This window comes from Carassius gibelio, chromosome A10 (assembly GCF_023724105.1).
Source record: "Carassius gibelio isolate Cgi1373 ecotype wild population from Czech Republic chromosome A10, carGib1.2-hapl.c, whole genome shotgun sequence".
NCBI lineage: Eukaryota > Metazoa > Chordata > Actinopteri > Cypriniformes > Cyprinidae > Carassius > Carassius gibelio.
Window position 1 is genome coordinate 8,247,959 of NC_068380.1, and position 21,430 is coordinate 8,269,388.

Consider the following 21,430-nt stretch of genomic DNA (forward strand, 5'->3'; position numbering starts at 1 on the left):
TGTACTCTAGATTAAAGTTTTGTATACTCTAGAATAGATGTTTTTTGTTTCTTTTGTTTTACTTTAGATTAGTTTTTTTCTAGATTAATGTTTTATTTGACTCTAGATGATGGTTATGTTTTTTTGTGTTTAATTTGTTTTAGATGACAGTTTTGTTTTTTGTTTTAATTTGACTCTAGAGGACTGTGTTTTGTTATTGGTTTTTTTTACTCTAGTCTACATGATTGTTTTGTTTGTGTCTTATGTTTTTAAACTCACTCTGTTTGAATTGCCCCTTAGTGTGCTGAGTATTAGAAGGCCATTTAATGCACAGGACACTGCAGACATGAGCACAATGGTCAAACACATCCGTATAGCCCGTTTACATAGAAATAGAAACCCAGACCAGTGGAATGCAGAAAACATGTTCTATGTGAATTGCCGTCAAGTACGCCAGTGGTAGTCTGGTGCATTGTCTGCTAACCTTGCACTCTCAAGATTGAGAATTCTGCCAAGCAGATTGATTTCAACACAAATTGCATGAACATGTTTGTGTGGCCTGATTTGCATAATTCAGTTCATGAACTGGGCTCTAAAACAACACAGACAGCATTTGCAAATAAACAGCAGTGAAAATCCCTCAAAAAAATTGCTGTTGTTCCTTTGGTTTATATTTTAGCTCATCCATCCTGATTTATTCTGAGTAAGGTGTAGCTATCAGACAGCAGGTATCTGGAGATCAGGTTTTAGTTAGTCTGCTGCTTTTGCTGAGTCACTCCTACCAGGTGTGTGCGTGTATGAAAGAATGTGTGTGTGTATGAGTGTGAACTTTTGTGTCGACAGCTTGTGTTTGGGCATAAAAGCCCGGTGTGTGTGTTCACAGCAAATGAGCTTTCCATGCAAATCATTTTAATATGTGCATGCTGCCAAAACAACACACAGTGAAAGCAAAGAAATTAGGGGCATTTATATCTGTCTTGTCAACTAAAGCACCACAACTTTACTTTTAAACTGTTCTAAGTGACTTTTGTTTTTATTTTCATTTAGTTGGTTCGTTTTTAGTTTGTCTGTTTCAGTTTATTTTTTATTTTTTTATTTAATTGTGTATCTTTGTTTCTCCTTTCATTTCCTTTAAAGAGCTAGTTTATCCAAAAATGAAAATCAGCCCATAAATTACTAACCCTGAAGTCATCTTAGGTGTATATGACTTTCTTCTTTCTGACGAATTCAGCTGGAGTTATTTTAAAAAATGGTCTTCGATCTTTCAAGCTGTTTGATGCCACTCAGTGGGTGTTGCACTGCATCGGTCCTTGAGAAGTTTAATTACAATCTCATCCATTAAAAAAAAAGTGTCTCACATGGCTCTGGGGGATGAACATAGGCCTTCTGTAGTGAAAAATATCCATATTCAAAACTTAATAATCACTTGAATCTAGCTTGCGCTCACACTAAGCAGTTCCGGGGTAAATACGTATGAGGTCAGCTTTGCGCATGCGCTGCTCAGAAGTGACGCATGCGGAAACGTAGCGGAGAGTTCAAAACAAAACAACAGTCACTAATTAGAAGTACAAAACAAAGATTTGTTAAAAAAACAATAAAATAAAGATTGTCGGAGGATTTCAATATAAGCCAAGAGGAGCCTGGTTGTCCTTGTGTTGGTTTTCACAAAATTTACATTGCATGTGCAACATTGACCTCATACGTCATTCACCTCAACTGATTCTGTTTTACAACCGTGATTATTACGTTTTTAATATGGATTTTTTTTTTTTTTTTTTTTTTTTACAAAAACCCATCGATTCACTACAGAAGGCATTTGTTCACCCCCCGGAGCCATGTGGGACACTTTTTTTTAATGGACGTGCATTTTATTAAACTTCTCATGAACTGATCCAGTGCAACACCCGCTGAATGGCATCAAACAGCTTGAAAGATCAAAGACAATTTAAAAAAATAAGTCTGACTGGATTCGTATGAATGAAAAAAGTAATATTTACCTAGGATGACTTTAAGGTGAGTAATTCATGGGCTAATTTTAATTTTTGGGTAAACTAACCCTTTAAGTGTTGCACATTGCATAAATGTTGCTGCTTTGAATGTTCTCGGATGACTTTTAAAAAGGATTTCTTTGAGCAACACTCTTAATTAATTAATCCATCATCATCATCATACCCTTTTCTTTTAATGTGTGTTGTAATAAAGTCCACATTGAACTTTCTAATAAAAGCAGCATCTAGTGAGACATATCCTCAAAGAGAGAGCAAGTCGAAATGGAGAGCACAGTCTGATCATCTGAAGCTACATCTTTTACTAGAGTCTTTTCTTTAGGGATATGATTTTATCGCTCACCGCAGTTCTTTTATAATAAAGTTATTCCTAATCTCCACCCACTTCTGGCATAGAATCCGTCTTATGTAATTGAGGTCTTATGTAACTGCTCTTGTAGTCTTCTCGGCATTTAGCAGGCCTGATTTAGGAGATCAAGATGGCAGCTAATTCATCTGAAGAAGCTCCACATTATAGCAGACACTGACATTATTAGAGCACAGTTCCCTTGACTCCTGGTGCTCTTAAAGGAACAGTGCAATAAAATATGAAAATCCTGTCAGTATTTTCTACATATTGTTATGTTGTTATTGTTATGGATCCGTTTGTCCTTCACTACATATTTTCATTATGTGGAAAAAGTGCAACTTCCTGCCTATATCATATGCCTTTTGTGTTCATCAGGTGAAAGAAATTCCTGAACCTAAAAGATATTGTTCAAACATGAATGTACCCCACTATTTCATCAGATTCAAATTTGACATTTTGAAATGTCAGGGTGTGAAAGTTTATCTTGTGTCTTATCTTATCCGAATGCAAAACAAGCTAAAGACAGCAGTTATTTTGAACAATTTGTGCGGAGGCTTGAGGAACACTCAGATGGAGGTGGGCAATAATTCAATCTGTTTTGATGAGACATGAGCCTCCCACGATCATAATGCTGTCATACCGCCTGATTTTGTTAGGCCTTATTTTCTTCCCTCACTCCCTCTATGCACATTTACACACACATACACCCACATGAACATGCACATATGGGTGTAGGATGGCTGTATGTAATATTGATGTTCTACATTTCTACCCCTACATACTCCCTGCTGTGTTTTACACATGCACACATGTGTGGGATGAGGATGAGTGTGAAAGCATCACTTTGGTATTGATGCAGGACATGACCTCAGCTTTGTCATGCCAATGTATTTCTCTCTGCACCTCTTGACAGGGACAGCTATTCTAGGTCCCATTACCTGATACTAACTGGATTAACCACAAGCCTGGCTACTGAAGATTTGCAGTATGACCCTGAATAAGTGCGCTGAGAAAGGAAGAAGGCCCTTTTGCCTTTGTTTTTTGTTTGTTGTGTCTAAAGTTGTACTTTTGGGGCACTTGTTATTTCTCTCCACATTGGAGATACATAGATACATTATTTCTCTCTCTTGTCAGTGAACACATGGCATAAACATCTTGTTGGTGTATGCTCATTGGCTATGAGAAAAATGTCTCTGTTGCAGTGCTAGACTCTCAGCACCAAGGACAGCGCCACTCACTCTGACTGTCTGTCAGATGCTGCAGTGTTTCAATTATTATTATTTTTTTTACATGTTTAGTGCTTTCTACTTTTCCTGGTTTAGTTTTCATGTTTAATAGTTTCTGCTTTCCCTTGTTTAATATGCAGATCTAACTATCAGTAATCTATTTGTAGGTTCCCTGATAAGTAAAAACCCTGGCTCTGTTTGTTTGATCAGCCTGACTCAGAAACAGTGGCTCAACCAATAGCATGAGTTTGGGGTGGGGCTTCCTGTTTGTCCAACCAATGACTGTTTGGTGCTTCTCTCACAAACATTTGCACATCTCAGTTTGAAATGTTACTGCTCAGGCGATTGATAAACCTTTTAAGGTCAGTATTCTTAATACACATTCCTGTTCCTGTTATTCTGGACCAGTGTTGTTTGTTTTATTATTTAATATTATTTATACTATTGTAGTATTTATTTGTATTTTCAATTTACATTTTAGCTCTGATTTTAATTTCAGTATTCATTTCTCGTTTTAATTTAACAAAATGTTTTTGCAATTTAGGCATTATATAACATAATAAAGCTTTTCCACATTTTTGACAATAGTAAATGCAGTAATTTCATGTTAAGTTCAAGATTAGAGAGATTACCAAGATTTGTGGATGTTATTGTAAATAAAAGTGCGAATACATTTTAAATGTACACGTTATATTGTTGGGTGACATAGGTGGATTTTTTCTTTCTTTTTTTTTTTGTTGACACAATAGAGTCTGAGATCAGAGACAGAGGTGCAGAGTTGCTATCCATTCAACCCAACTTTTCTGTCAGTTGTCATAAACAAACACATTCCTCCTGAACCAGGACAAATGCTGTACTTATCCTCATTGTGAACAGAGGGGCATTTTTTTTTTTACCGTTAAGAGGTTCTCTGCATTTGTTCTAGGTTATTACACACATAAAAGTTTGTTTTTGTCACAGAGATGTTAACACATTTGCTCAGACCATGAGATGCTCTTTATGTTGTACCCTAGGCTCATATCATGCATGTTAAAACAAAAATGTCTGGTCTGGGATCAGCTTTCCCATTTTCTCAAGTAAAAATTATTTTATGTGAAATGGAAATGCTGATTTCACATCGGCCTCAGTTAGAGTTAAATAAATAATTTTTTGTCCTTCGTGTTGTCCTCTTTTTTTGATGACGAGTTTACCTGTGCAGCTATATATAACTCCACTGGCCTCTCTTTCTGTTCACATCCTCCAGTAGTTACAAACATTCTGTACAGAGTTCTGTTCCTCTATGAAATTCTCCTGAAAGTGGGAAATAAAAATAGCATATCACAGTTTTTTCTTGCTGAATTACCAGAGCTGTGGGTGAGAAAACAAGATGGAGCATCTGTACTGCAGCAAAATGCTGCCTTGAAGAGAGATTCATTTGTTTTAACGTAATGCAGTGAGACAGTTAATTTGTATCGAGACCTTTTAGTCCTCCAGGCTTCAAAATATTTGCCTGCCCAAATGCATTTATTTGTGTGCTCACATTTGAAAAGAAGCTGGTGTCCCATCCTCAGAATTTGTGCTCTGCGTTTATCCCATTGAAGTGCGCGCGCACACACAGCAGTGAGTAGTGAACCAATGAACACACACACAACTGCCCCTACTTACATTTTAAATGTTAAAATGACAGTTTACTGCCACTCTTTTTTCTTTATGTTTTGGCTTAGTGCATGTAAACAGCGACACCTAGTGGTTTCATAAATCATCGCCCTCTATCATTTAGGTAAATATTGAATTAATTCTATTAATATGGTCTTATCAGTGGAAGGAAATTGATATGGATATGAATCTAACCCTCACATATTCGTGGTGAATAATAAACATCTAATGATTTTAATTGCTCTATATATGAACCATGTCAGCTGAAGAGAAAAGACAAATACGTCATGCGCGGCCACAGATTTTCCTCTAGATGGCGCAATTGTAGCATTGCAAAGCGGGAATTACTATCTAATCACCTCTGTGGTTTCTGTGCCAATCTAAACTATGAAAATTACTAATATAATTATTAACTCTGTTCTTTCATGGAAAATAGAAGAAGATAAAATTTTGGACTTTTTTTTCAAGTAAAAATATTTAATGTGTTGTCCTTGTCCTTTAAGCATCTTCTTCTATTCACTGAACTTTGAACTTCTTTATGTATTTATGCAAGTGGCATAATCAGCGCTTTGCCATGCATTGGTCTCATCTTCATCAAAGCTGCTGTTCAGAAATAATCCAAGTTATAAGCATTTAATCTTTGGATAGCTCTGAAGTTTATTGTGCCAGCTTGATCACTTTGTCTGTTCCACTTAGAGAGACAGAGAACTTCTGATCACAGTCTTGCATAACCAAACTTGTTTTTATATTTCTTCGCAACATCAAAGCTACTCTTTTGCTCAGGGAGACAGCTATCTCCGTCAGTCTGAGTTTGACGCTTTGCTGCTTCCATCGCTCCTACTTTCTGATTCTCTCTTGCCTCTTTTTGTGCATCACCCTTCATCCTAGTGGTCTTTTCTGCACTGCACCCTTATGTGGAACTGTTTTTCTGATGTTTTTTAACTGCTGCTTGGTGAGAAACATCAGAAATATTCTCATCTTTAAGACTGGTGCTCCTGCTGTTTTGGGTGCAATTAGCTCTCAAAACAAACCCTATTTATCCTCCTCTTCTTCTTTCTCTTGTTGCTTAGTACATCACTTGTTGTAGACTGTGTCATGCCAGTTATTAAATGTTGTTTGTGCCTGAAAATACCATGAATTGATGCTAATACCAAAAAATCAGACTTATCATTTGTGAAAACATCCTATAGATTTACATTGAAAGTGGGATCTGAGCCATATTTAGGGATCGGCGTATATTGTATTGTGGGCTTTTTTGATGTTCAAACAGCCAGAACATTCCTGCATCCACCTAGAAATGCCCAAGTAACCACCAGAACAGCAACTAACTAACAACAAGTTAAAGCATTTAGAACACTCTAGCAACTTCCTAGAAATGTTCTAAAAATGCAGAACCCTTGGGCAACTAAAGCAAACCTAGCAATAAGGCAAAACAACCAGAACACTTTAGCAACTGATTTTAGTCTGATTATATACAGTATGCATTAGTTCACTTGTTGTCCCCTTGATTCATTGTTTGAAATAATCAAACTGTAAAAAGATTGTCATTGCAGCGTCCCCAAAGATGGCCACTGGGCTGATGGGAAATGATGCTTGGCTGGAAAAATCTAACTTCTTCTTGATTAGGAGCAATCAACAATAACATGGCTGGTGGTTACTCATCTTAAAAAGACATTAAAGATGGGCTCAGTAAAGCCTTCAAAGCCTTCTGGGTGGTGATCACGATCTAACCATCTCATTGGTTTTTTGAAGAAGAGAGGCTGGATCTGTAATTTGAGCTCTTTGATCATTAGGTTTTCTATCCTAGAGCCATTATTAAAGAGACATTCAGATGCTCTAATGGATTTAATGCTGCTAATGACTTTCTCTCTTTCCAATCGCAGGTCATATGCCTTCAAGATTTCTTTGGAGAGGAGGACATCTTCATCGCATGTGGCCCGGAGAAGTTCCGTTACCAGGATGACTTCATGTTGGATGAAAGCGGTAAAGAGCCTTTCAGTAGTTGCCTTTGTATTCATCTGATTGAAAAAACACTACTTGTCATGATTTAATCAGCAGAAGATCCATGTGGATGGCAACTTCCACCTACCCAGAAATGTTCTCTTTGTCCCGTCTTGAATGAATAACATCTGGTTACAAATGAATTCATAAGAAGCTTATGAATGGGTCCATTAAAGTTTCATCCCACAAATGTGGAATATAAAATAAAGGCTCATTCCCCCTTAACGCCTACACCAGCCACTTCTCTAATGGGTTTCCGGCTTCGCCACTTAGATAGACAGACCTCTTCTCCTCCTCTGGCCTCTCCTTGTCTTTTCTCTTCATGTTGTTCCTGTTGTGTTGTGGTTGTCAGGAAATGAGAATCTGTATGTTTCTGTGTCTGGTTTCCTTTCATTAATATTGTGGACAGACAAAGGCTGTTCGTTGTTTGGCTTCTCTGTGCAGATGTGAGCTCAGTGAAGAGCAGGTGCCCCAGTTTTCTAAAGTGCATGCGGAAGAGCTCTTTAACAAAAGAGACTTCTCTCTATTGTCAAAATATCTATCTATCTATCTATCTATCTATCTATCTATCTATCTATCTATCTATCTATCTATCTATCTATCTATCTATCTATCTATCTATCTATCTATCTATCTATCTATCTATCTATCTATCTATCTATCTATCTATAGGAGGGACACAGTTTTTGTTTAATCCAACTGTATTAATTCAGTGCAATTTATAACATCCAAGTTAAAGATATAACGGCCACTTTAAGTCTAGCTCTGGCTCTCTCTCTCTCTCTCTCTCTCTATCTGTCTCTATCTCTATCTGTCTATCTGACAGATTTAATGGCTGTAACCAAGTTACAGCTTCACTGTACAGAACAAATGTATTGAATGTCGAATGGCTGATCACATTGAATTAGAATGAGTGCAGTCAATCATGAGTAGAGGTTTAATTACACAGGCACTAGTAGAGAAACACGTGCCACTCTAATGAGTTCTGATCAGAGCCGAGAGGAACATATGAAGCATGCTGATGGCGAGATGGATGGAGCCAAAATGGCAGCCTTTGACGACAGTGATTTCCCTGGAGGATGCATATTTAATATGAGCAGAATGGTAGCACATAACAGCACACTGGCAGTGATATATCATGTTAATTTTTATTTGATACATAATACTCGCAAGTTATGAAATTGTTGTTGATGAAGATTATGTAAGGCTGTTATTAACAACTGTTAAAAAGCACATTTCTTAAACTAGACTGTGTCATATAAAAGAAATTGATTTTTTTAGTACTGGAGAGTAAAGTGCTGGAACTTTCGTTCTATATGTAACTATATGGTGTTCTGCCCTTCAAGAAATCCTGCCTTAATAGACTGTGACATTTACTGTCAAACCTGGTGTCACAGTCTTATTGCTCTCTCAATGCATTATGTACACAGGGTTATTGCAGCAAAAAAAAAGGGATATACAAACAAGGAGCATGCGAGAAAATGAGCAGCACTTAATCTGCAGAGAATCTAATTTAATCTTCAGTCTCTGATCTCGGTTTAGGGTTAAGGCCTTTTCCTCACTTGTAGCGTTGCCATCTTTTTTTATCACACTTGCATAAATGTGCTTCAACAAGCAGACTATTTTTAAAGGAGGATTCATTTAGCGCTTCATTTAAAGCATTGTCTTTAGGCAGAGTTTGAATTTAAAGGACATTTAAAGAGGATTTGAGATGGCAATCGAACTAGACAGTTATTTGGAAGTGTGATATACTGTATGAAAAGCTGCTGAAATAATGAAAGTTAAGCAGTCAGCTATTGATTTACCATTTACTACTGATGTAAAATTGTCAAATTCATTAATGGGGCACAATATGTTTGACATAACCATGTTTACAGTTTTTCTCAGTCGCTTTGGTACATTTATCGAATCATCCTTGAGGTTTGCAAAACAGTAAGTGCATTTCTCAAAACAACTCGTACAGATATCAAAACACAATGGATGACCTGCAAAAGCCAGTCTCTTGCTCAAAATCCTTAGTTCATCTCTCAAAAATAAATATCTGTGTCAATGAACATGTCAGTGCCATCAGAATGTCAAGTCCTTGTGTCATAGTTTACGGATAAGACAGTCAAATTGCTTAGTCATGTTGTCAATTTAACAGTGGAGGGATGTTCTGATGTAAACTACTGTATTGAACAGTATGCCATATGCTTATGTATGCCATATATCCATTTCAAAACTACACATTTACACATTACTGTTTGTGGGATGTTGATTGAAAGAGACTGGATAGAATTCCCAGTTACACTTTTACTAGTGGTCTGACCAAAAAAATAAAAAAATAAAAAATACTTTTACAATGCCATTGTGATATAGAAAAGGAAATATGGGAACAAAGATGAAAATAAATCCATTTTCAGAATTTGTAACTCTTGTGTTGTCCTTTGTCTATACAGTATAAGCTTTCCTACTGAAGATTCATGAGATGAACCCTTGAGCTATTTCAGAGAAATGGTTTATCATTGGTTTATCATCTACATTCTCTTCATTAGTCAAGATTCACTTGCACAATTCATGCCAAATTGACAAAACATCTAATAATAGTGTGTAAAAATACAAATAAAAAGTGTGCTTGGCAGTTTATGACAACTAGATTAACCATTTTGCATTTAATGATTTATACGATGAACTAAAGACTAGATGTTTTGGGGGGTAAGACTATTGCACAGAAAACTGTATAATACATTTTGAGCAACATGACATTAGCAACTGATAATGTAGGAAACCGCAGATAAATGTGCGTAATCAATTGCATGAATGTACAAAAGCAATCGCAACTTGTTCAAAAGAATGAGAAACTGGTTTTATGATGTGTATTAATGACTAGATGATGTGGAGGTTGTACAAGTAGTTTTGAAAATTTCATTTCTGTTTTGAAAAATGCACCAAAGTGACTGAGAAAAACTGTAACAAATAGCAAAACACCATGGATCACCATGGACATTTACACATTACTGAATATTTCACTTTTACTAGGTCTGGCCAAAAAAAAAACTTTATAATGTCATTGTGCTATAGAAAATGAAAAAGATCTATGGGCACAAAGATAAAAACAAGTCAGAATTGTGTTGTCCTCTGTCTATACAGTATAAGCTTTCCAACTGAAGATTCATGAAATGAACCTTTGAGCTATTTCAGAGAAATGGTTTATCATTGGTTTATCATCTACATTCTCTTCATAAGTAAATATTCACTTGCACAGTTCATGCCAAAAAGTCTAATAATAATGTGTAAAAAATAAAATAAAAGGTGTGCTTGACCGTTTATGACAACTAGATTAACCATTTTGCATTTAATGACTTAAACGATGAACTAAAGACTAGATGTTTTGAGGGGTAAGACTATTGCACAGAAAAGTATATAATAAATTTTGAGCAACATGACATTAGCAACTGATAATGTAGGAAACCGCCGATAAATGTGCATAATCAATTGCATGAATGTGCAAAAAATCAATCGCAACTTGTTCAAAAGAATGAGAAACTGGTTATATGATGTGTATAAATGACTAGATGATGTGGAGGTTGTACAAGTAGTTTTGAGAATTTCATTTCTGATTTGAGAAATGCACCAGAGTGACTGAGAAAAACTGTAATCTCCCATATTTAATCGCAGGACCATTTACTCATCCTCATGTCACTCCAGACCTTCCGTCCTTCCTTCTCCTTCCTTCCTGAGGATAGTTTGCCCAAAAATTTAAACTCTGAATGATTTATAATGAATCCTGAGAGGTTCTGTCCCTCTATTGAATGTTCAGGTAACCACAATTTAATAGATCCAAAAGGCCAATCAATTCTGAATCAGTTTAATCCAAACCTTGTGAACAGATGAGATCACTTTATAAGATTTCATTTATACTTTTATTCACATAAAAATACATTCAAATAGAGCATTGCATATCCTAAACATGGAAGCTCATGTGACATGATTTAATTTGAGTGTCCGTGTTTATCATGCTTTGTGCTATGTGTGTCCATCTTTGCTAAGATGAAACAAAATTCTAAAACAATCTGAAATGCATTGATTTTTCCACTGCCAAATAGAAGAAATGTAATCTGTTACGCAGACTTTTAGACCTTACTATCTATCTAATGTGATTTTGCTGTGTGACAGAGTGCCGAGTGATGAAATCAACATCCTATGGGAAGATGGGGTCTTTAAACAGAAGCTCTCCTAGAAGTATCACCCTTTCCAGACACAGCAAGTCACCTTCTGGATCAGGTAACATTCAGATGTGCTTGTTTATGCATGTTTATGCAACAGCAAATGCTTTCTCTGAGTAGTTTCCTGCGTACACGTGAACCCCCTTCTCAAGCATTTGCTCTCGATTGAACGTTTGTTAAAAAAAAGTAATAAACATCTCACATCAGATAATAAACAAACTAATAGGAAGTCATGCGTGAGTGACAGCCCTCCGAGTAATATAGCACCGTTCGGTGCCTGTGCACCCTTGGAGCGGAGTGTGTTTGCTTGCTTCTAGGTGCAGTTGTGTTCAGATATAGCTGTCTGATTCACTAGGGCACATCCTGATGGAGACGAGTCAAAGATGAGAGATATGAGATATTGAGGCATGGGTGAGGGAGGTAGATGGGGTGATGAGAGAGAGAGAGAGAGAGAGAGAGAGAGAGATAGAGATGGAGGGGGTAGTGTGACTCAGTCTTGCAGATCCACATCAACTGTTGTGCAATGAATACTGTTGTGTGTGATCTGAATGCGGTCTCCTTTAGTGCCAGTTTTATTGTTAATACTATGATGCATTAGATATATGCCATTATTACCATGTTCATATTTCATACATGGTACTCCATATGCAAAAACTAACGGCATAAGCATTATGGTAGTGTGTGGATTAAATCCAGAGTTCAAATTGTTCTATCCGGTTGTCATGGAGACGCCGGCTAAGGGAACTGTGCCTTGGAGACAATAGATTTGCCCATATATGGGCGTCCCTTCCTGTTTGGCAAGCTTGGCGGAAGCAGGCTCAGAGAGTGCGGCTCATCACTTCTAGTCAGCCGGCTGGTTCTCAGCAGACACTTGCAGACGTGAACCATAAAAGCGAGAAAACGCATTTCCTTTGAGTGCCAGTCATTTATTTTCACCATTCAGCCCTTTAATCCTATAAGAAACCCTAGGGTGAGGGAGAATATGTCAGGTTGACTCATGTTTGCAAAGATTTCATTGCCCGGTCTGGTTTTGGGATTAATTCACTGCAGTGTGCAAAGATTGATGATGGTTTTGAAAGAAGGTTTCAAGAAACTAAAAAGCTAGAGACATTATACTTTTTATGTTGATTTTTTATTATTTGAATCCTACTTATAACTATTGTCTAACTAAGTGTTATATAATCTGCCGGTGTTAGTTAAAGATCTTAATTATATAAAGCCTACTCTATCATATTTAATATGGACATTACTAAATCATCTAAATTATCAATATGAATAACAAACTTTGCTGAAAAACATGCCCTCTGATTGATAGTTCATACTTTTTATCAAGAAAAAAAAACTTTGAGTATGATTCAAAAAATGTCCACCTTTAGGTTGTGGTACAAGTAAATGTATTTAAATGGAATTAAGTAAATGTAATCTTACATTTTGGACTTTAAGTAATATTTCAAGCCGGACATTTACTGGAAAAGCAACTGATGTTTACTTGATTATTCAAACATCAATTTTAGATTTTTTTTTTTTAAGTGAGTACCAAATATGATGCATCATTTGTTATCTCATTCATCAGTATATTGCATTGCATTATATGTTTTGCCCCCACAATAAAAACTATAGAGCTTTGATCATCAAACAATGCATTTAAATATCATTTTACAAAGGCATATTATTATGAGATATAGAGTGACAACTGATTATTATGCATTTTATGTCAGTAGCCTGTTTTACTGTTATAAAGATCTCATTGATTTACCTTACAAGCAATTTCATCTTTCTTTTTGGCTAGCTTAATATAAGCAACTGCACCAAATTGCATGTTTACTATCAAAAAGAGGCATGTTTCCCTTAAAAAAAAATTAAATTTCACTTTTGTTATTTCACTTTATATGTCAGGCTTCAGGATTCAAGGGATATATTATCCCCCCAAATTACTCTTCATTTACCCTGTTGTCATTCCAAACATTCTTTCTTTCTTCTATGGAAAACAAAAGAAGGTATTTTGAAGCATTTTAAATGTCCCATTTTTTGTTTTTTTGAAGATTTGATTGTGTTTACAGTGTGCAATATAACATGTGTTCATGTTTTGCGCAAAAAAAAACAGTATTTTTCACACAATTCACTTATCTGTGTACCATATAGACATGGTGACAAACACAAACGCAGCTCTTCCTCTTCTCAGTCTGAGCGCAACAAGACCATGCCCCCCCTTTTTGTGTATTCCTGTGGGCGGAGGTTAGTCAAAAAACTGTTTTAGTGATGTCATTACTGCAGGAACTAGAGGGATGTAGTCCAAACAGATCGTTTTTTGTAGGCGAATTGTGTTCTCGCTCGGCATTGAACTTTGAGCTTTGGAATTTTCCAGATATTATTTATACTCCAACAACAACATTACACACTAACTAAAGTTTACAACATGGGATCACGAAGAACGGGACCTTTAAAATAGTATTTTCAAAGTCAGTGGGCTCCAGTGTTGGAACGTTCTTCAAAATACCTTTTTTTATGTTCCACAGAAGAAAAGGACATCATTCAGGTTTGGAATGATATGAAGGTGAGAAAATGATGACAGAATATTCATTTCGTTTTTCTCTGTTTTTTGGTCATATAATTTTATATAATTATTCATTATATTTTTTATTTTATATAGTAATGTAAGTTAATGTTCTTAATGGAAATGATCATTAAGTGTGGATGAGAAAATCTTAACTTTTTTATTCTAGGGGTCCCAGGGTGGGTTGAGAGTCTGGTTTTGTGGACCATGTAAAGGTTAAAAAGCCCTGCCTTTCCAAACTTTTAGGTTATTTAATTTAACCTCCACTAGAATCTGAAGCATACAAACAAACGCCTTATATCATCTTTATTTCTTGCTCTCCTACTAGGAGTCCCATACTGGTGTGGGCAGGTGTTTACATAGTGGAGGCGTCCTGTACTTTCATAGTAAGGCACAACCAGCGGACAGATATGATTGCAATTTTGTAGCTGTTGCATGGCATTTTATTTGTTGCTTCTTCTGAGTTGTAGTCAATGGCATTTTATTCACATCTACTGGAAAATCTGACGGTCAGTATACCAAAAAATCCCATCATTTAAAGGATGAAACAGACTGGCAGATAAACAGATATCTGTCTTGTAATCTGTCAGACAGCGTAGGTCAAATGTAAGATATTTCTTGGGATGAATCAGATTAGCGATGTGCAGAAAGGTCTGTGCTTACTTTAGAGAGCCGATTGATGAAGCTGCTCGCTGTATGAGTGCTGTTTATATAATACACCCTGTCAGGCTAAGTAAAGCACATTGATATCTGGTTAAAAGTGGCCTGCACACCTTTAAACACAGATGAACGCACTCTACCTGATGAATTTCTACACAAATGGAACTGATGTACTGTTTGTGTACAGTTACAAGAAGCCTTTTGTTTTGTTTTAACACAACAGAAAAACTGAAGCCAATGTCATCCTACGGATTATTCACAGTTTGAGCGGCGCAATCAAGTGTAGAGCTTGACAACACATTTAGAGGAGCTTTAACAAAGGAGACACAGTGAGACAGACATAAACAGCCTCTCTCTGTCATATTCATCAACCGCTGTGTGGGCCGGTTGAGATGCTGCTCATCTGTGCCGTTCACATTACATCTGCATCCTTCTCTGCCTGTCCTATTTAGTGAAGGCATCCTTCCAATGGATTTCTGATCTATAATCTTAGGATGTTTGCCTCACAAATTTCCTTTGAATTTGCACGGATGAGCTTGGCCTCGTAGTCGACCGAATTTTTATCTGAGCAGTTTATCCAGAGAGTAATCTTTAATTAGAGCACCAGAGAGTAATCTCTAATCAGTTTCAAACACCGCTGGCTCACTGTCCTCACGAAATGCAGAGCTGCTCCTGTCACTCAAACTCAGAGACCTTGTTATTATTCTTACTGTGTAATTCTGGCCAGTCGCGCAGCTCGTTACTGACAAAGCCACAAACAGCTCATTAACCTATTAGCATGTGCCCTACTGCAGGAAAACTAGATTTTGTTAATGCATTTTCCTGGTCTTACTGTATTGTGTGTGACTCATTTTTATATTTTTAAACAAAATTGTATTAACCTCTTTCACCTGGTTCCCCTAGTTTGCATCACTGATTGTTATTTTTCAGTTTATTACGGTGAAGCTGATTTGAAACAATCTGTATTGTATGAAGCGCTATGTAAATAAAGATGACCTGACTCTTTTAATAAATATTAGCTAAACACACACACACAAAAAAAGATTTGTAAAAATGGGGTCCAAAGTACTGTGTAATTAGGAAGAAATTATAGTGCATTGATTTTCCATAGGTGTTTTATGGTTAGAGGAAATGTACATAAACTTAACAAATAAAATCCTACTAGTACCTTTTCTATTTCTCTATGGATCTTTTTTTTCAGAGTGGATGCTGTACACTGGTTAACATTTATACTTCTGACATTTTTTTAATCCAAAGTGACTTCTACTGCATTCAGTATTGCACACATTTTATCAGTTTATGCATTCCCTGGGAATTGAGCACCATTACTAGCACCATTCTCTACTGTTTGAGCTACAGGAACATTTCAGGCTGTTGTCAGTAATGATTGTTTCTAGTCACTTTAGTTAGTATTCTAATTAAATGCTGTTCAATGTCAGTGTCAGAGTTTATCGGCTAACACCCACTTTTCCAATCCTGTCAATTCCCTATAGATAAAAAGTCCAACCTCACATTTTCACTTTTTCTATAATGCCAATTAAGAACCTTTACTTTTAAGAGTATATAATATTGTGAACCCTGATTTCAGAAGAAGCATGTAAATTGTAGATTAGAGCCCACAACAGGAATGCTATTTAAAAAGAAAAAGTCTAAACAGTATAGATGTATAATATTTCTACTTTATCTCTTTGCAATAAAATGGTATGAAAAGTCATGTTTATTTGTCAGTGATGGAATTAATTTTTCATAGACCTTATTGCACAGAGACTGATATTACTTTATCCTGGTCCACTCTGCTCTTCTCTGAAACCCTGTCGTGCATATCACATAGATGCACCGTAAATAGAAATTTCATTAAAAATGATATCCTCTGTGAGACAGATGTGCTTGCTTGAATGTACTCTGAGCAGGCTGCTCTGCTCACAGAATGGAGCTCTGAGCACCCCAGAGGACATGCACAACCACAATCTGGATGCTCCATATATTTGAATAATGCAGAAGTGTATTTATATATAGTGTATTGCGTAATCTGTGTAAACATATTTGCCAAGAACTCTTTATGTAATTCATTCCTGTAATTACAACCTTACTTTTTACATTTTCACTATAATTTCTCATTATTTGAACATCTCATAATTGACATTGATTTAAAGGAAAAATTCACCCCAAATTGAAAACATTTGCTAAAAATTCACTCCTCTCAGGCCATCCAAGATATAGATGGGTTTGTTTCTTCATCTGAACAGATAAATGGGTTCTCTGCAGTGAATGGGTGCCATCAGAATGAGAGTCCATGCAGCTGATAAAAACATCACAATAATCCACAAGTAAACCAAATGACAAATGGTAATCCATAATAATGCTTCCTCCAGTGAAAAAGCAACATAAGATGTTGGGCTTAAAGATGTTGGACATTTTGTGAAAATATAAACTTTATATATTTAATATTGACTGATTAAGGCCATGTCAAAGATTGAAATTATTGGTTGAAATCAAACTTTGCTGCTTGATGTCTCATAATTAGATTTTGATCTAATTTTGCGCATATTTCACTCTTGATTCATACAAGATTACATTTTCAATGGAGAAAGTAATAGATAGAGGACTCATTTGAAGTAAAAACATCTTAATGCTGGATTTGTTTATTGCAAACACACAGCTTTCTGCTTTGCAATGTTATACTTGTTGGCAAAAAAGGGCATTTTTTTTGTAACGTCTATTCATTGATTTTCTTCTCTTGAATTGTCTTTGGGGGATTTTTTTTCTGCACATATTGATAGATGTAATGAATTTATTTTACAAAAACTTGGATCAATTAACAGCCCTAAAAGCATAATCATCTGTTTTGTGACGGATCATAAGTCATTCATATTCACACAGAAGTTATTTCTGCTCAGCTGTAGTGGGAGTGTTAGATCAGGACAGGGGTATATCAGGGGAGGACACTGTGCCTCTTTCACGGTCCCTTTTGTATCATATCCTCGTTCTGAATTATGGACAAAGGGTCAGATGCAAACAGCGGACCAAACTGCACCTGGTGCGAAAAAGAGAGAAGTAAACACTAACAGCAGAGAGAGAGGAGGAGAGATGAGAGAGGTCACATCACTGGATCCATCCTCCCACAGCTCAGCATATTACACAAGAGCAAACTCAGAGTCATTTCTATCTTTTTAGCGTCGAAATTTATATTTGTATTATAAACCATGCTGAACACATATCCCATACATAAAATATGGCCATTTTACCAGTAGTCCCCTGTAGTGCTGTAATATGCTCTATAGCTGCAGTCATTTATGTTTGTGTATTTATGAAGGAAGTGGGGAATGCATTCAACCTCCGCTTTGGTTATGAACGTGATGTTCAATTACTTGCAGTCATGAAAATAGATGTATGTTTGAGCTTTCAAACCTTCTTACGTTCATCACAAAAACAATGTGAAGTGTTCACATGAACGGTTCTTGTCTTGTTTTGTCTGTAGGCGTGTTTTCCCCCAAACGAAGAAATGTAAAAATAAAGAAATAAATAAAAGCATTCTATTAGTCGACATTAATAATCATCAAAATATCAAGAGCAATAATCAACAATAATGATTTACCCTTTTAATGAGGTTCCATTTTAGTAATTTATAACCCATTTACATAATGCAGTTTTTTGTGTAAACGTACTGTATGTCAGCAGCATTAAACAGCTGGTGTAAACATCAAAGCCATGTCAGATGCTGCTTATGTTCCACCTTTGTATTTTTTTTTAATGGTAACGGTCTATAATATTGTCACTGATTGAAGTTGCTGCAAGTATTTAAGACAACAAAAGTAATGATAAAAATTGCTCTTACATCTAATAAATACCCCTCGAAACCAATTATAGGGGGCAAATATTGCTCCTTAATGGAAAAGTTTATTTCTGACCCATGGTTCCCACTCCAGTTTTGAATATTCTGTCCTTGCTTTACATGTTCTGTAGCCTAATCTTTCAAAATGAAGGGTTTAAATTTTGCCATTTCTAAAATGGGACTTTGAGAACCTGTTTAACCCCAAAATAAAACAGTGATGATGAGTCTGTCTGTGAAGCATCACTTACATCAAATTAATGAAACACCACAGATGGTGCTAATGAGTGTACTTCTTCCCCCTAGTCTGACAAACACACACACACACACACACACACACACGCACGCACACACACACACACACATTAGTTTCACATTTTAGTGAAGGCGTCTCATAGATCAAGTGGTTTTAATATGGAGCTGAAAATTTGGCAGACCTCTTGATATTTAAAAAAAAATGATTTGGACGATTAGAAGTCGTTTTAAGGCATGTTTAACTATGTATGAGGAAATGTTCGATTTTAACCGCACAAGTATAGCAAAACCTAAACACACATAATTTCAAAGAAAACTTAGCGAACCACAGAACACCCAAACTGAATACCTCAGCTTTCTTTTTTCACTTCTAGATTTAGATTTAATCATGTTCAGTAAAAATATCTAAAAAAATAAAATAATAATAATAATAAGTTCAGTAAAAATAGACTGAACGCTAAAAGAATTGACATCTAAAAAGCTATAACTGGTCTGTCTGTTTCCTGTAAACACCACATCGATCACAAAAGGTTCATGCTGACACATTACTTTTATTAAGAAGCGCTTTTTTATAGGGGTTTTAAAACGGTTAATGTTCACCTGCTTTCAGAAACCAAATAAATTAATGATTAACTAAATAATTAAATAAATGACTGAGAACCGAATTCGTGAATAAAACACCTGAGATCAAATAACGTTAGAGATCACATTTGTCATTTAAAATATCTTTTATCTACACAAAAGGAGAAAGGCCTTAGAAATCACTATCTCATGTTAAAATACGGTAGTGTTTATGTTTGTATCTGGCCGTGGTTCGAGTGCCATTAAAGGTCTGTCGGTGAGAAGATTCGGAGCGTTTCCACCATTACCTCAGCTCCGCGCGCCTCCCACTACCGTACCGCACTGATCGGGCGCGCGTCACAGCTACGCAGGCAGACAGCGAGCCAATGAGCGAGCAGCGGCTCACGTTCTGTACTCCGCTCTGCTCTCCGCTGCTCCATTCATTGGAATCCGCGCTCAGCGAGTGCTGCTGCTTTCTGCCATCTGGAATAGCACTGTGTCTCAAGATGCTGCAATACGAAGGTAGGAGAGGCGGATTCGCTGCTCTTCAGTGGATACATGGGAAGCTGGCTTTTAGTTTTAATTACGGAGTTTAACAGTGAGGACTTTTATTTGATGTGTATTTATAGAAGAGACCGAGGAGCGTTTTAACACATTTTTTATGCTATTTGTCTTAAACTTTTATATGATATTCCCATATTTGTCTGCTACAAATTAAAATAGTTTAGAAATTATCCCTAGTCTGTGTATAATGAATAAACTATGGGTTGCAACACAGTGTACATTAAATTATTGTGGTAATTAAATTAATTTCTCCCATATATATATATATATATATATATATATGTGTGTGTGTGTGTGTGTGTGTGTGTGTGTGTGTGTGTGTGTGTATATATATATATATATATATATATATATATATATTCATAAGCATTTTAACAGTAAGAAACTTGACTGGTGTGCGTGTGTGCACCTTTGTGGGTCTGTAATGTACTAATAGTGTTACAACTTATTAATATTATATTATTTTTTACAGTAGCTTCTGACACAATTAGTTTGGCCCAGTTCATATTTAATATTTAACCATTCTATGCATTTAAAAATTCATTTCAGTCATAAAACACATTGCTTTATTTTTGTTCTATAACTTCACTACAAGCTTTGACCTTTCCATCAATCATACGCTAATAGCTGCTGCTTTTATTCCATTTCAAAAGTGAATTAGAATGGAAATGATGCAGTTAAAAACATAATACTTATTTTTGCTACTCATTTAAATGTTGATGTTCTGTTTAAATAATTTTTTTTTTTTTTTTTGGCGATGGATGTTTCACTTTTTGTGTGTCCTGTTAACATATAAGAGAGTGTAAAACTGGCAAGGGATAATTCCTAATCTGTACTGTATCAGCAAAAAGAGGCAGTCGCCTGTGAATATGAATCACTTCTGAGAGTTCAGATCTTCTCAGTGGTGTTTAGTGCAGTCATACCATGACTGATGGGCCTTGGAAGATGTGAGGTTGTAGAAATGGAGGGATTTGTGCCACTGGGTATGTGGCGCTCTATCCGAAGAGGATTTGTTTAAGGATGGGAGTGTGGGTAGCAGGAGCAGCGGTGTGGGTGATTTCTTCTCTTCTTACTTGCAGACAGGCTTTTGAAAAGCTCACTCTTTGAATATAAGAGCACTGGCAGCCTCCTAGGGACTCTTGAAATATTTGCTGAACTTCATTCACAAACTTTGTACACTTTTGTGTGTGTGTGTGTGTGTATGTGAACTCAGACATTTTTCCACTTTTTATTTGTAGTGAATGGGACCCTAGCCAGTCAACTGTCTACACCCCATTCTGCAAAATCACCCAGTCCATCTCCCACCAGCCCAGGGAGCTTGAAGAAACGCAGGGTAAGACCTTCTCTTCACAATCACCCTAATGCACACACACACACACACACACTCACACACAAACACAGGCCATGTTTTTACACTAGCTCTGCCCACCTGCCCAAACATAATCTTCTACTGTCAACCTGGTGCATTTTATATAATCTAAAATCTAAACCCAATTCTACTGTGTTAAAATGTGTCATTTATGTGTCTACACTATGGTGTTTATCCAGTATATCGTGCAATTTGACTGTCCAGATCCTTTTCTACTCAGGACATTTTTTTTTTTTT

General features: G+C 36.3%; 1 protein-coding gene across 3 annotated transcripts in view; it reads left to right on the forward strand.

The window, feature by feature from the left end:
- LOC128021059 (serine/threonine-protein kinase DCLK1-like) overlaps positions 1-21,430 on the forward strand; it is a 52,029-nt gene that overhangs the window by 16,359 nt on the left and 14,240 nt on the right. For 2 of the 3 annotated variants that reach the window (XM_052607954.1, XM_052607951.1), the window contains exons 4-6: positions 7,079-7,178; positions 11,352-11,459; positions 21,063-21,157. In XM_052607954.1, the coding sequence (XP_052463914.1) occupies positions 7,079-7,178; positions 11,352-11,459; positions 21,063-21,157 (303 nt within the window). Of the gene's footprint in view, positions 1-7,078; positions 7,179-11,351; positions 11,460-19,578; positions 19,783-21,062; positions 21,158-21,430 lie in introns of those variants that run through there. The other variant, XM_052607952.1, reaches the window with a different exon arrangement.